Raw genomic sequence first — 12919 nt, forward strand, 5'->3', positions numbered from 1 at the left:
GTATATGAGCATGCGTCATGCAGAGATTTAAAGGTTAATGAGGTTAATGCTGGAAGTGTCCCTCCAGGAAGCTCCTTGTGTGCCCATTACAGTTTACACATTCTCATTAATAATAAAGCACACTGTATTTGCAGTTCATTAATGATGTATGAAGACTTGGGAGTTATATTATTCACTGCAACACATTAAAAATAGCTTTGCATCTTAAATGTATATATTATTTTTAATACATTTGTAGAATTTTGGGAATTTTGTGTTTTTAAGGTGCTTTAAACTAAACGTTCTACAGTCAGGAAGGGACCGCTTGCAAAAAGAAAACAATACTGTAAGTGCAGGCTTCAATAGGTCTGGACTCAGGGGTAAGACTCGTGAAATCCATCATGGAGTTTGCAAATAATCGTCTCAGGCTGTGAAGAACAATATTCCCAGGTCTGATTAAAACAAAAACAGCTTTGACTCGGTTCTAAACATTGTTGCTTGGTTAAAACCAGGAGCTATTCAACCCCGGCCCAAAACCATCCCCACAGTCAAGCATGGTGGAGATATCCTCAATGAAAACCTGTTCAACAGTGCCCATGGCTTCAGAGTGAGATCAAGGTTCTCGCCCTTCGAGGTCACAATAACACTGGAGAAGAACTGTGTGAAAGTCCTGCATGGGGTAAGAACGCTGTCAAAAACAATGTGTATATAAAGACGGAAATGTGTGAATATTAGTCAATAGTTTTGCATAAGTAAAATCCAAAAGAGGTATTGTATATTTTCTCTATAAAAATACAAATTAAAATGTTACAGCTTCAAGAAATTACAAAAACAAAGTTCAAGTTTACAGTTGTGGTTTATTCTTTATGAATACAATATGCTATAACAGTTTGTGAATACGATTTCTTTTCTATGAAAATACGAATTTACATCGGCGTCTTGGTGTCACGTGATCTCAGGCTGGTTAGTGGAGCACAGAGTTAGTCGATTCGCGTTGAGCATGCGCTGTCACACTCCTCACCACCAGTAAACGTAGTGCCGGAATGGGAGATATTTCAGTCTAAAAGGAATATTAGGAACAGAGGGGAGATAGGGGGGAAATCAAGAGTATTATAAGTAAAGCATTGTTCTTATTTTTATGAAATACAAAACTAAAACATAGAATATAGTGGGTGGAGTTATACAATGATGTACACTAGGTGGCGGTATGCACCTCTGAATTTGTTGCGAACCGCCAGCAGAAGAAGAAGCAGCACTAGCGCCAAGATGACGGACCAAGAAACTACGGTACAAAGCCAGGTAATGTTAAAAAGTTTATATATGTCTTAATGTCGTTAATATATGCTCTAGGTCAATGCTTTACTTATAATACTCTTGATTCCCCCCTATCTCCCCTCTGTTCCTAATATTCCTTTTAGACTGAATTATCTCCCATTCCGGCACTACGTTTCCTGGCGGTGAGGAGTGTGACAGCGCATGCTCAACGCGAATCGACTAACTCTGTGCTCCACTAACCAGCCTGAGATCACGTGACACCAAGTCGCTGATGTAAATTCGTATTTTCATAGAAAAGAAATCGTATTCACAAACTGTTATAGCATATTGTATTCATAAAGAATAAACCACAACTGTAAACTTGAACTTTGTTTTTGTAATTTCTTGAAGCTGTAACATTTTATTTTGTATTCTTATTGAGAAAATATACAATACCTCTTTTGGATTTTACTTATGCACAACTATTGACTAATATGCACACATTTCCGTCTTTACATACACATTGTTTTTGACAGCGTTCTTACCCCATAGTCCTGGAGCAGACCAGCCCGACTTAAACAACAAACAACATCTCCTAAAGATGTCATCTTCTATGAATTGGCTCAAACCAGCCGGAGTGATCTTTTTAGAGAATATGCACATAAGAACAGAAGAAAAGGTAAATATGTGGTAAGGTGCTGCATGCTCTCTGTTAAGTATAGTGGAGGAGCTGGGATGCTGTGGGCCTGTTTCTCTTTCAAAGACCCTTGCAACCTTGTTAGAGTGCCAGGCATTATGAACTCTTTGGAGTAGGATCCGGATATTTAATATATTCTGATGGCCTTTTATGTTTGTTCTTTCTGTGTATTTCAGCAGGATAATGATCCAAACATTTTTAAATCATAATATGATTGTTTAACTACAGGGTAAAATCTTGTGAATGCCGTCATTACTCAGATTTGAACTCCTCCTCCTGCAGAATCACAGAGCACTTCTGGTTTTTGATGCTTGTCTTTTTAGAAAGTGAAAACTAATGGGATTTACCTGCAAATAAAAATGCCAACTCAAACTTTTTGGACCGTCTAATGCGTTGTGTTTCGAGTACTTTCCATTGCCTCTTGACATTTTCCTCAGCACTGCCGCAACACTTTGAACCACAGAACATTTTAAAGCAGCTTTTCAGCATCGTGATTCATGTTTTGTAACTAAAATTCATTAAACTGGGAAAGCAGATGCTGAAAAAGTCATATCTTGTGAAACAGTGACACATAAAACTTTATCTCCCACATTGCTTACATATGTTCCTGCATTATTAATAAAAGAGAGGAGAGAAGTTGCTGTTTTTGTCTCCACAGAAACATATGGATGACAAATCTGTTCAATCGAAATTGTAAATGTCATGGAGTGACTCAGACAGACAGAGGGGAAACTTCAACTTGGACAAACTTTTTCTACACTTTCTGAAAAACCTTTGCACAATTAACACAATAAATGCACAAAACCAAGCCGATATCTGCAAGTTAATGTGAAATGAGCGTCTGACCGTCCAGTCTATGCAGGTACGTAGCTCCTTGTTTGGGCCGTTGGATGCTGGAGGAAGCGAGGGCTGAGGTGGGCCGAGATAATGGAGGCCTGATCTGGAGATGGCTTTCCTGCAAACAGAAGGAAACTTTAAAATATCATCCTTTTTCATACAAAAATAAAAAGCAATTTAATAATAAAATGCAGCTACACTGTTACAAGCTGCACTGGTGACGATGCAAAGCTGAACTATCACGCTCTGACGCAGCTTACATAATAACACAGAGTAGATGAATAACTGTGGGAACTTGGTTTCAGTGTGATTTCGTTAGTATATTAATTATTTGTAATTTTCCGGCACAACTGCAGATATTTGCTTGAGGAGGACTGGGAACAGCTTGGTGGAAAGACTGCCAGAAGCACATCATGGTGACGAGTCAGAGATTGTGTGCTCTGTTGGAGGATGACTCAGCAGGCAGCTCTTCCTCTTTTTACCCTCTCAGATTTATCTCTAAATTTGTACATTTTCTCCCTCATCTCTACGGCATTGCAGAGCTAATTTACCCTCTATACTAAACTCTTATTAAGCATGATGCAGTTATTCCAATCCTCATATTGGGAAAATCTTTATCCAAAAAGGTTTTCAACCAAAAACTGAAAAAGACACCTTGTAAAATCAAGGATTATACATTTTAATCTGAAGGTCAAGTGGCAGTTTTCAAGTCTAATGGTCTACATAAGACAAATAGATTGGATTTACTGAGCTAAAATTCAAAAGGCATATATTTACAACAAATTTCAAGAGTCTTTTACCCCTGATCTGACATATACAGGTCCTTCTCAAAAAATTAGCATATTGTGATAAAGTTCATTATTTTCTATAATGTCATGATGAAAATTTAACATTCATATATTTTAGATTCATTGCACACTAACTGAAATATTTCAGGTCTTTTATTGTCTTAATACGGATGATTTTGGCATACAGCTCATGAAAACCCAAAACTCCTATCTCACAAAATTAGCATATTTCATCCGACCAATAAAAGAAAAGTGTTTTTAATACAAACAACGTCAACCTTCAAATAATCATGTACAGTTATGCACTCAATACTTGGTCGGGAATCCTTTTGCAGAAATGACTGCTTCAATGCGGCGTGGCATGGAGGCAATCAGCCTGTAGCACTGCTGAGGTCTTATGGAGGCCCAGGATGCTTCGATAGCGGCCTTTAGCTCATCCAGAGTGTTGGGTCTTGAGTCTCTCAATGTTCTCTTCACAATATCCCACAGATTCTCTATGGGGTTCAGGTCAGGAGAGTTGGCAGGCCAATTGAGCACAGTGATACCATGGTCAGTAAACCATTTACCAGTGGTTTTGGCACTGTGAGCAGGTGCCAGGTCGTGCTGAAAAATGAAATCTTCATCTCCATAAAGCTTTTCAGCAGATGGAAGCATGAAGTGCTCCAAAATCTCCTGATAGCTAGCTGCATTGACCCTGCCCTTGATAAAACACAGTGGACCAACACCAGCAGCTGACACGGCACCCCAGAACATCACTGACTGTGGGTACTTGACACTGGACTTCTGGCATTTTGGCATTTCCTTCTCCCCAGTCTTCCTCCAGACTCTGACACCTTGATTTCCGAATGACATGCAGAATTTGCTTTCATCCGAAAAAAGTACTTTGGACCACTGAGCAACAGTCCAGTGCTGCTTCTCTGTAGCCCAGGTCAGGCGCTTCTGCCGCTGTTTCTGGTTCAAAAGTGGCTTGACCTGGGGAATGCGGCACCTGTAGCCCATTTCCTGCACACGCCTGTGCACGGTGGCTCTGGATGTTTCTACTCCAGACTCAGTCCACTGCTTCCGCAGGTCCCCCAAGGTCTGGAATCGGCCCTTCTCCACAATCTTCCTCAGGGTCCGGTCACCTCTTCTCGTTGTGTAGCGTTTTCTGCCACACTTTTTCCTTCCCACAGACTTCCCACTGAGGTGCCTTGATACAGCACTCTGGGAACAGCCTATTCGTTCAGAAATGTCTTTCTGTGTCTTACCCTCTTGCTTGAGGGTGTCAATAGTGGCCTTCTGGACAGCAGTCAGGTCGGCAGTCTTACCCATGATTGGGGTTTTGAGTGATGAACCAGGCTGGGAGTTTTAAAGGCCTCAGGAATCTTTTGCAGGTGTTTAGAGTTAACTCGTTGATTCAGATGATTAGGTTCATAGCTCGTTTAGAGACCCTTTTAATAATATTAAAGATTAATATTAAAGAGATAGGAATTTTGGGTTTTCATGAGCTGTATGCCAAAATCATCTGTATTAAGACAATAAAAGACCTGAAATATTTCAGTTAGTGTGCAATGAATCTAAAATATATGAATGTTAAATTTTCATCATCACATTATGGAAAATAATGAACTTTATCACAATATGCTAATATTTTGAGAAGGACCTGTATTCTGTATAATAAACAAATATTTTAGTGGATATATGAAAAACCTGGTAGTGTAGGTTAAACTAATGCTAACAGAATTTAAAACATTTGCCCAAAAGTATTGAGGCTGTTTAGGAAGTCCTTTAACAAAGTAGTGTATTAATTGTGACTGTTGACACTTGTTTTGCTTTTCTTAATTTTACAGAATATATGTCAGATTTATGGGGGAAAGCCTTTTAAAATTATTCACCATGGTCTAATTTTCTCACAGCACAGAAAAGTCTAATTTTAAAGGCATTGTGTACAAATTTTATATCCGCTATAACGATGTCCCGATTTATCTTAATTTACATATGGATTGAGTATTTTTGAATTGGGTTAAACTGAACTGAACTGAAACTAATTTCATTCAAATTGAACTGAAATTAATTGAATTTGAATTTAATTATTTGCATCAAGGGGCGTTTCTCTGCAAAACAGTTCACAGCAAAGCTTTTACACATTTATTTATGTCAACACAAACCTTTACAGATCTGAAAGTTTCCTGAAATAAAGAAGTAAACTTGAAAATAAAAATGTGCATCTCTTAGTGGAAAAGTTGTACAACAGATATAACCCCCACTGCTGAAAGTTTTAGTGGCCGTCTGTCTAAAATGATCACTCAGAACAAAGAGGAGTCTACTTACACACAGTGCAACCTGATCACACCTAACAGCACACACACATGCACATGAACTCACGACCCTGGAGCTATAAATAGCTTCGCGTGGGCAACAACAGAACAAATGCAAGGACGTATGGTGACTGGACCCATGCCACAAAATACTGTGGGCTGCACTCACACAGACACGCCCTAACTCTAATATTACAGCTGCATGTTTTTACAGGGAATCTGTAAAATTCATGAAAAATGGTTTGGCAACAATTCAAGAACAGGTTCTACTGAAACCACATGAGAAGTAAAACCAAAAGCTTGAAGCCAATGTCTTAACATGTTTGTTTAAAAAAGTTACATTTTAAAAGTTTTGATTTTGGTTCTACAAAATAAAAAAAATTATTAAATACAAAACTTCACTTTAAATTTATGACTGACTGGATGGACGGAAGATACCTAAATCAAATTTTCCAGTAGCCTTCTCCTGAATAAACCTTGGATCCTTTTTCTGTTTTTAAAAGTGTGGAGAACGACATGAACAATGATTAATTGTCCATTAGACATGAATGAATAACTTCAACTAGTGTTCTTCACACTCGTAGTAAAGTGACCATTAAATGAATGTATGCACCTGTGAGAAGGTTTGGTTGCCATCAGCCAAATAAAGCTGAATAGTGTGAACTTTTGCCACAGCAAGCATGGACATTTATGTGTTAAAAAATGGTGGTCGAAGTGTTTAAATCAAAAGGAATATCAGTACAAGTCACAATGCATCTCCTAAATATATATGAAAAAAATAATGTGTCATGAAATGCAAACTTTGGGGTAATCAATCTAAGATAAGGTGAACGCCTACATCTTAATACATTCTTTTCTTGTTTGAGCCTGCCTACAGGAAAGAACTGGAACAGAAACAATGTGCAAGCCTGAATATGAGGTTTAGATTTGGCAGATGTGCCCATGTGTCCCTGTGTGGCTGAATCGTTTCTTTGGTTTGCACAGATGTCTATCTTTGCTGAACAATGACTCCAGCTTTTGTTGGAAAGTTACATCATCAAACATATTCAGGTAAAAGTGCAACTCAGAATAAATCTGACAAAAATGACCTAAAAGAACAAATACAGCATTAATTCTAGGCTCAGAATAACTAGAAAAATGATAGTTTAAGAAAACTCTACAGCTAAAGATTGTAAGGAGTGCTGCAGTTTTAAGAACACCTTCTGTTCCTTATCTCTCTCTTGGCTATTGCATGACTTGATCCAAAAGGTTTTATATTTAAGAGGATTGTGCAATGCTTTTTGCCAGACAAGCCCAAATTTATTATAAATTTCATTTCATCACAGCATTGGTTGGATCTTGCAGCCCTCCACTGACCTGTACACCTCAATTAAGTTAAATGTAGAGCCTTAAGTGTTTACAGGAGAAATTAGCTGATGACCTAAAAGTTGGAAGAGAATATTGTTCAAGGTGAGGAATAATAAGCCGAGGCTTTTATCAAAGAATTCAGCTTAGTTTACAGGGGAAATTGATATGATTTGTGGGTGTTTTTGGGTTTTGTTGGTCTGTTTCACAGTTAAGGTTTTGAATTGTTCTCCTGTTTATGATTTAGTTTCATGTTTTTCTAGTTGTATTTCTATTAGTTTGTATCCTTGGATTTCCGTTCTGCTCAAGCCAGGTTTTGTCCTGTTAATCAACTTCATTCGGTTCACCTGCACCTAGTTAATCTGTCTTCTTGCTTCACCTGGTTCACACTCCATATATACACACCTGTTCTGTTTATTCCTCGCGGAAACATTGTCTCTATCATGCTGTCTTGTTTTTTGGATCATGCCATGCCTGTTTGTTTATTGTTTTGATCCTGCCTCTTCCCATGAGTGAGTTTTTTGTTTATTAAATCCTTTTTGACTTACCGTCATGCTGCCTACTAGTCTGCATTTGGGGTTCCTTCTTTGCACTGAGTCTGACAGAAATAAGGCTGTAAAAACCTGGAATTGTAACTATTACATCCCCCTAATTGTATTTAGAGCTTATTACTGTACTGAATGGATAATGCATTTTACTTTAACTTTGAAATCAAAACTGTATGTAGAACATTTTGTGAAACTTTGTGATACACACTTTTCCGCATTATAGCGCCTCCTAGTATGGGATGTTAAATGAATAAGGTGTTTTATCTCAGGATCATGTTTCCAATTTGGGATATAAATTTGGTCCAAAATTCTGTTACAAGGTCAGAGATATCCCTAAACAACATTTTAGCTAACAAGCAATACCTCTTTGAACAAAGCTTTCAAATTGTTTTGACATTTCATCTTCATTTAGTTAAGATGAGCAAATTTTCAGGTCATTCAGGCAAAATCTCTGGGTTGATGTTCCCTCTTAAGGGGTTTACACATTTTGTGATGTAGCTAAGAAACTATAAATACTTAAACTATAAACTTGTCTAAAAGAAGTAAGGAATTTGGAGTTTTGATTATTATTTATTTGTTCATGTTTATTAGCAGAAGATAATGTTTATTAACCTTTCAATGATTTTTCTGGGTTATGCTGCAGTATGAGATTTATTGTAGAAGAAGAAGAATGTAAAAGGTAATAATTACAATCATTTTTCCAGCTCCACTGGATGCATAGAAACGTTGCAGTTATTGCCACCGCGAGCTTGGACCACTAATGAGCATGATGTGGGCTATTTGAACAAGACAGATGATACAACTGCAAGGAGCAGCATTTTAAGGCCTAAAGTAAAGAGATTTAATTGGACCCAGCATGGTGGAGTTGATACAGCTGCTTGCTGTACTAACACCTCCTAGTTTCCATCTTTGCAGTTTAAATCTTTCTGCTCCTCTTCCTCTGCATGTTTAATTTTTTTAGAGAAATAAGCACTCCTCCCCTTTCTGTCCTCCTCCTCTTCCTCCATTTGTCCTGCTGTAGGTCTTTTCACCAAAACCACACATCCCACTGACTTCTCCCTGATCTTCTCCACATCATTGAATCTCCCACCCTTGCTCCTCCCAATCTTCCTCCTTCATGCTCCTTTTCATCCTCTGCTCTTCTTACTCATCCGCCCCCTTGTCTCCTTTCCTTATTTTGAGACTTCTCCTCCTACTCCTCCTGCTGAGGTGGGCTGTCAGCGTTGCCATCACGACCATACAGTGGGAGCATCGGCAGCTTGTCCAGTAATTATCCAGCCAGAGAATCTGCTTTAGTGTACATGTCTCATGTGTTTCAGCGACTTTACACTAAAAGCAGTTACACTTATCACACTCTGTGGGATGATCGTGTGTACGTGGGAATGAAAAGTTGGTGGGTTCATATCTTTATTTCACTTCCTACGCACGGAGAATATCTCTTCAGATATTTTCTAAATAAAGATCCTTAGAGGTCACCACTTACCTCTGTGGGAAATGAATGCAGAGTTTGGGACATTTCAGTTGATTGAAATAGGAGGAAAAAAGCTGAAATATTATGATATTTCCTACTGCTACAGTCACTTTAACTTGTTTCTGAAACTCCCTATGTGTCGAGCGGACCGACTGTGTTTATAGTTGAAGCTGATGGGAGAACAAAAGTAATAGCTACCAAAATAAAAGACAGCTGCAAGTAGGAGAAATCGAATTTAACATCTTCTGACTCGAGAAGATGTGATTACGTGGGAGAAGCTGGTTGCTGAAGGCGATACAGGGGTCCTAAACATTTTCAAGGCGAAATTCCAAATTTTATTTTCCTCAAAATTCCTTAACATATGGAGCCAGAAAAAAACAGTTGCTGGCTGTATGGCTAGATGGCTGTATGAACGGATGGACAAAACTGCCTACATGGCTTGGTTCAAATGTTTTGGGGATCCTTACAGAAGCTTCCAGTAGTTTACTTAAATTTTTGCCCATTCCTCCAGGCCTTTCAGGCGTAACTGAGTCAGATTTACACGCCTTGCACACATCTGTTTAGGTCTACCAACAAATCCTCTATAGGACTGATTCTGTAACTAATTTGGCAATATTGGGTCCAGCCATGAATTACATTTAAAGGCCAGTTTGATCTTTTCTGGAATTTTCAAAAGAACAGTAACCTACTCCTAACTCAGCCCAGGAACTGGAGTAACAGCAGACTTCCTGTGACGTCACTGTTTGAATAAAAACCCACGTTCCAACAAACAGACCTCTTTCGCACAGGTCCCCAGCGGAGCTGGAAGGAGAGACAGCGCGATCCAGTGTTCATTCACAAACGGGGGTAATTAAGGTACAAGCGTGGCTTGACTTTTCTTTCTGAGGTCTACAGAAGCAAACTGTGTTCCAGAGAGTTCCCAGCAGAGACCCTGGCTCTACAACGCCAAGTGGAGTGGTTTTCCCGGTGTGAAGAAAGGACAAAGGTACCGCAACACAGCATGCCGCTGGTCGGCCAAGAGCTGCCCTTCCTCACAGCTACGGAAGTTAGCTGCAAGCTAACCCTTTGTTTACCCACACCTGGATGTTTTCCCCAACACCCAGGACAACGTCTCCTCAGCACGGTTCACGTAAGAGGTAGGGTTTGGGCAGAGAAAATCAATTTTGAGTTAAATAATATAAATAATATTTGTTTATTGACGTTTGTTTTTGTTTGTTTGAGAAACTCAGCTAATTATGTGTTCTGTGTTGTTTTAAAAGTTAAGACAAACTTTATTTAAAGGGAAGTTTTTTTTAAACACAGATCGGCCATAACACGCCGTATTAGTGGTATTTTAAAGGTACATATTTGATTCTGGTAACAATTATAAGCTTCTTTTGTTAGCTCCAACCGCTAACGGCTCAGAACACGTGCTCGCCCACTTTATTTTACCCAGAAAGGTTGTTAGTTTCCAATCTAGGAAATAATATTTCCCCAAATATTATTTTACTAAAGGTGATAACTAACTAAACACCACTAAAGATCAATTACCCAGAAAGGTTGTTGGTCCTCATTCAAAATAATATTTTCTCAAATATTATTTTAACATTTCCTTAAAAACATTTCCTTAAATATTATTCGTACTAGACGAAGCCAGCTAATTGAACACCACTAAGACCCATTTTTCTAAAAAGGTTTGGTTCTTATTAAAATAATATTTCCTTAAATATTATTTTAATAAATAAAGGCAGCTAATTAAACACTGTTGAGAATTAGTCACCCAGAAGGTTGGTTTTACTCAGTAAATCATTTTTTAAATGTTATTTTATTAAAATAATGTTATACCTGATCTTGGATTGTGAATGGTCATTTGAAGGTATACCAATTATTGCCTAAGTTTGTTCCAAGACTAACTTCACGTCACTTCCAGATTCTTCAAGATAATCCTTGGTTCTCAAACATAAACATTGCATGGTAATGTTGCATCACTCTTTCGGTCATGATTTTCAATCATCTTTAATCAACTTGTTTATATTGTACATAGCCCATTAGTCTTCCTTATTCTTTTATTCTGCTTGGTAGTTTAGTTGGATTGTTTTAGCATAGTAAAGAGTTTGTTGATTGAAATATGTTTGACTTTGCGTTGACTTATTTTTGTTAATAAATTTTTGTATTTTAATGAAATTGTGTGAATTCATTCTGTGTGTGTGCATAGTTTTGCTGTTCAATAATGCCAGAGCTTGGCTCATCCCTTTTGATTTTGTCCTAATGCCACCGCCTTATTGGGCTGGTATTCACAGGACAACCCTTAACAGACCAAAATATTATTTAATAAAACATTAAAGTATTAATATTAAATAATAAATTTATATTCATAATCACAACAGCAGCATGCTTAGGGTCATTGTCCATTTGGAAGATCTATTTGTGCTCAAGCTTTAACTTCCTGGCTGAAATCTCGAAATGCTGATTTACTATTTCAACTTAATGTTATCTCCTTATGACGCCATCTATTTCTATGAAGTGCACCCATCCCTCCTGCAGTAAAAGATTCCCTAACAACATTATGGTGCCACCCCCATGCTTCACAGTAGGAATGGTCTTCTCAAACTTGCAAGCTTCTGCCTTTTCCCCTGAAATGTAATGATTGTCAATATAGTCAAACACTTCAATTTTTGTTTCATCAAACCACAGAATATGCTTCTAAATTTTAAAAGGTTTTTGCATTTCAAACTTTAATCTGCTTTTTTGTTGCTTTTGGAGTAATGACACTCTCTGACCAACTTCAGCCAAAATCTTCATAAGCACTTTTGCTCGGGTGCCGATAAACACATTATAAACAAAAACATGTTCAAGTCTTGCATTTGTCTCCGCTAGTATGAGATAACAAATCAAGTGTGCAACCTAAACATCCTAAAGACAGAATTTTATCCAAATTAAAATAAAACAAATTCAGATGATCTGTCTAATTTTTGGAAGATTCATGACAAGTTCACCAGAGGTACAGACCATTAGGAAGGCTGAGTTTAACCTTTGTTGGTGTTCAAGCATGCCTGAAATTTTAAATATCTGAAACACCAGCATAAAATGTGTTGGGGTCATCCATTTTGGTCGGACAGACCGACTGGGCTGCGCAGTTCAACATGTGGCATTCGCTGCAGCAATGGACATCGAAGCTGACGTTATCGGAGCTATAAAAAGCTGAGGAAACAAAGTTTTCGGTGCCTTTTCCAGCGTGTCTCACGAGACAACGCAACTGATGCGCATATCTGGAGACACAAAAACCCGCAGGAAAACTTTTCCTCCACACGGCCATTCCTGGAAGAGCTTGAAAGCTGGAAATCTGTCTGATACAAGAAGTTCAGAAGATTCATAACCGATTGAAGACCCCACCGACACTCCGGCACAGGTGAAAAACCACAGAGGTCCCGTCTACCCCCCGCTTTGTTCGCGATTTGGGGCAATCAGCCGCTAGTGGCTCAGGGTGCAGCCCACCGTCTACCAGCTGATCAATCGTTACATCAGCACCAGGAGGGCACCAGGAGGGCGTCTCTTTCCAAGTTAACCCAAATTGCACATTCTGTCCATAAAACTGATGCTTTGATCTTCATAGACACTCAATGCACATATGTTTTGTTTTATTATTAGTTAGGTAATCATGTTACTCTTACTCTTTTTGTAGAATAGTGAATGTTAGGTAGATGAATACTAATTCTATCAGGGCT

General features: G+C 38.4%; 1 protein-coding gene across 5 annotated transcripts in view; it reads right to left on the minus strand.

Annotated features, from left to right (window-relative positions):
- Positions 1 to 12919, minus strand: part of dgki (diacylglycerol kinase, iota) — a 93475-nt gene that overhangs the window by 39308 nt on the left and 41248 nt on the right. For all 5 annotated transcript variants that reach the window (XM_047390052.1, XM_047390054.1, XM_047390051.1 and 2 more), the window contains one exon: positions 2777 to 2885. In XM_047390052.1, coding sequence (XP_047246008.1) covers positions 2777 to 2885 — 109 coding nt within the window. The remainder of the gene's footprint in view (positions 1 to 2776; positions 2886 to 12919) is intronic.

This window comes from Girardinichthys multiradiatus, chromosome 17 (genome assembly GCF_021462225.1).
Source record: "Girardinichthys multiradiatus isolate DD_20200921_A chromosome 17, DD_fGirMul_XY1, whole genome shotgun sequence".
Taxonomy (NCBI): domain Eukaryota; kingdom Metazoa; phylum Chordata; class Actinopteri; order Cyprinodontiformes; family Goodeidae; genus Girardinichthys; species Girardinichthys multiradiatus.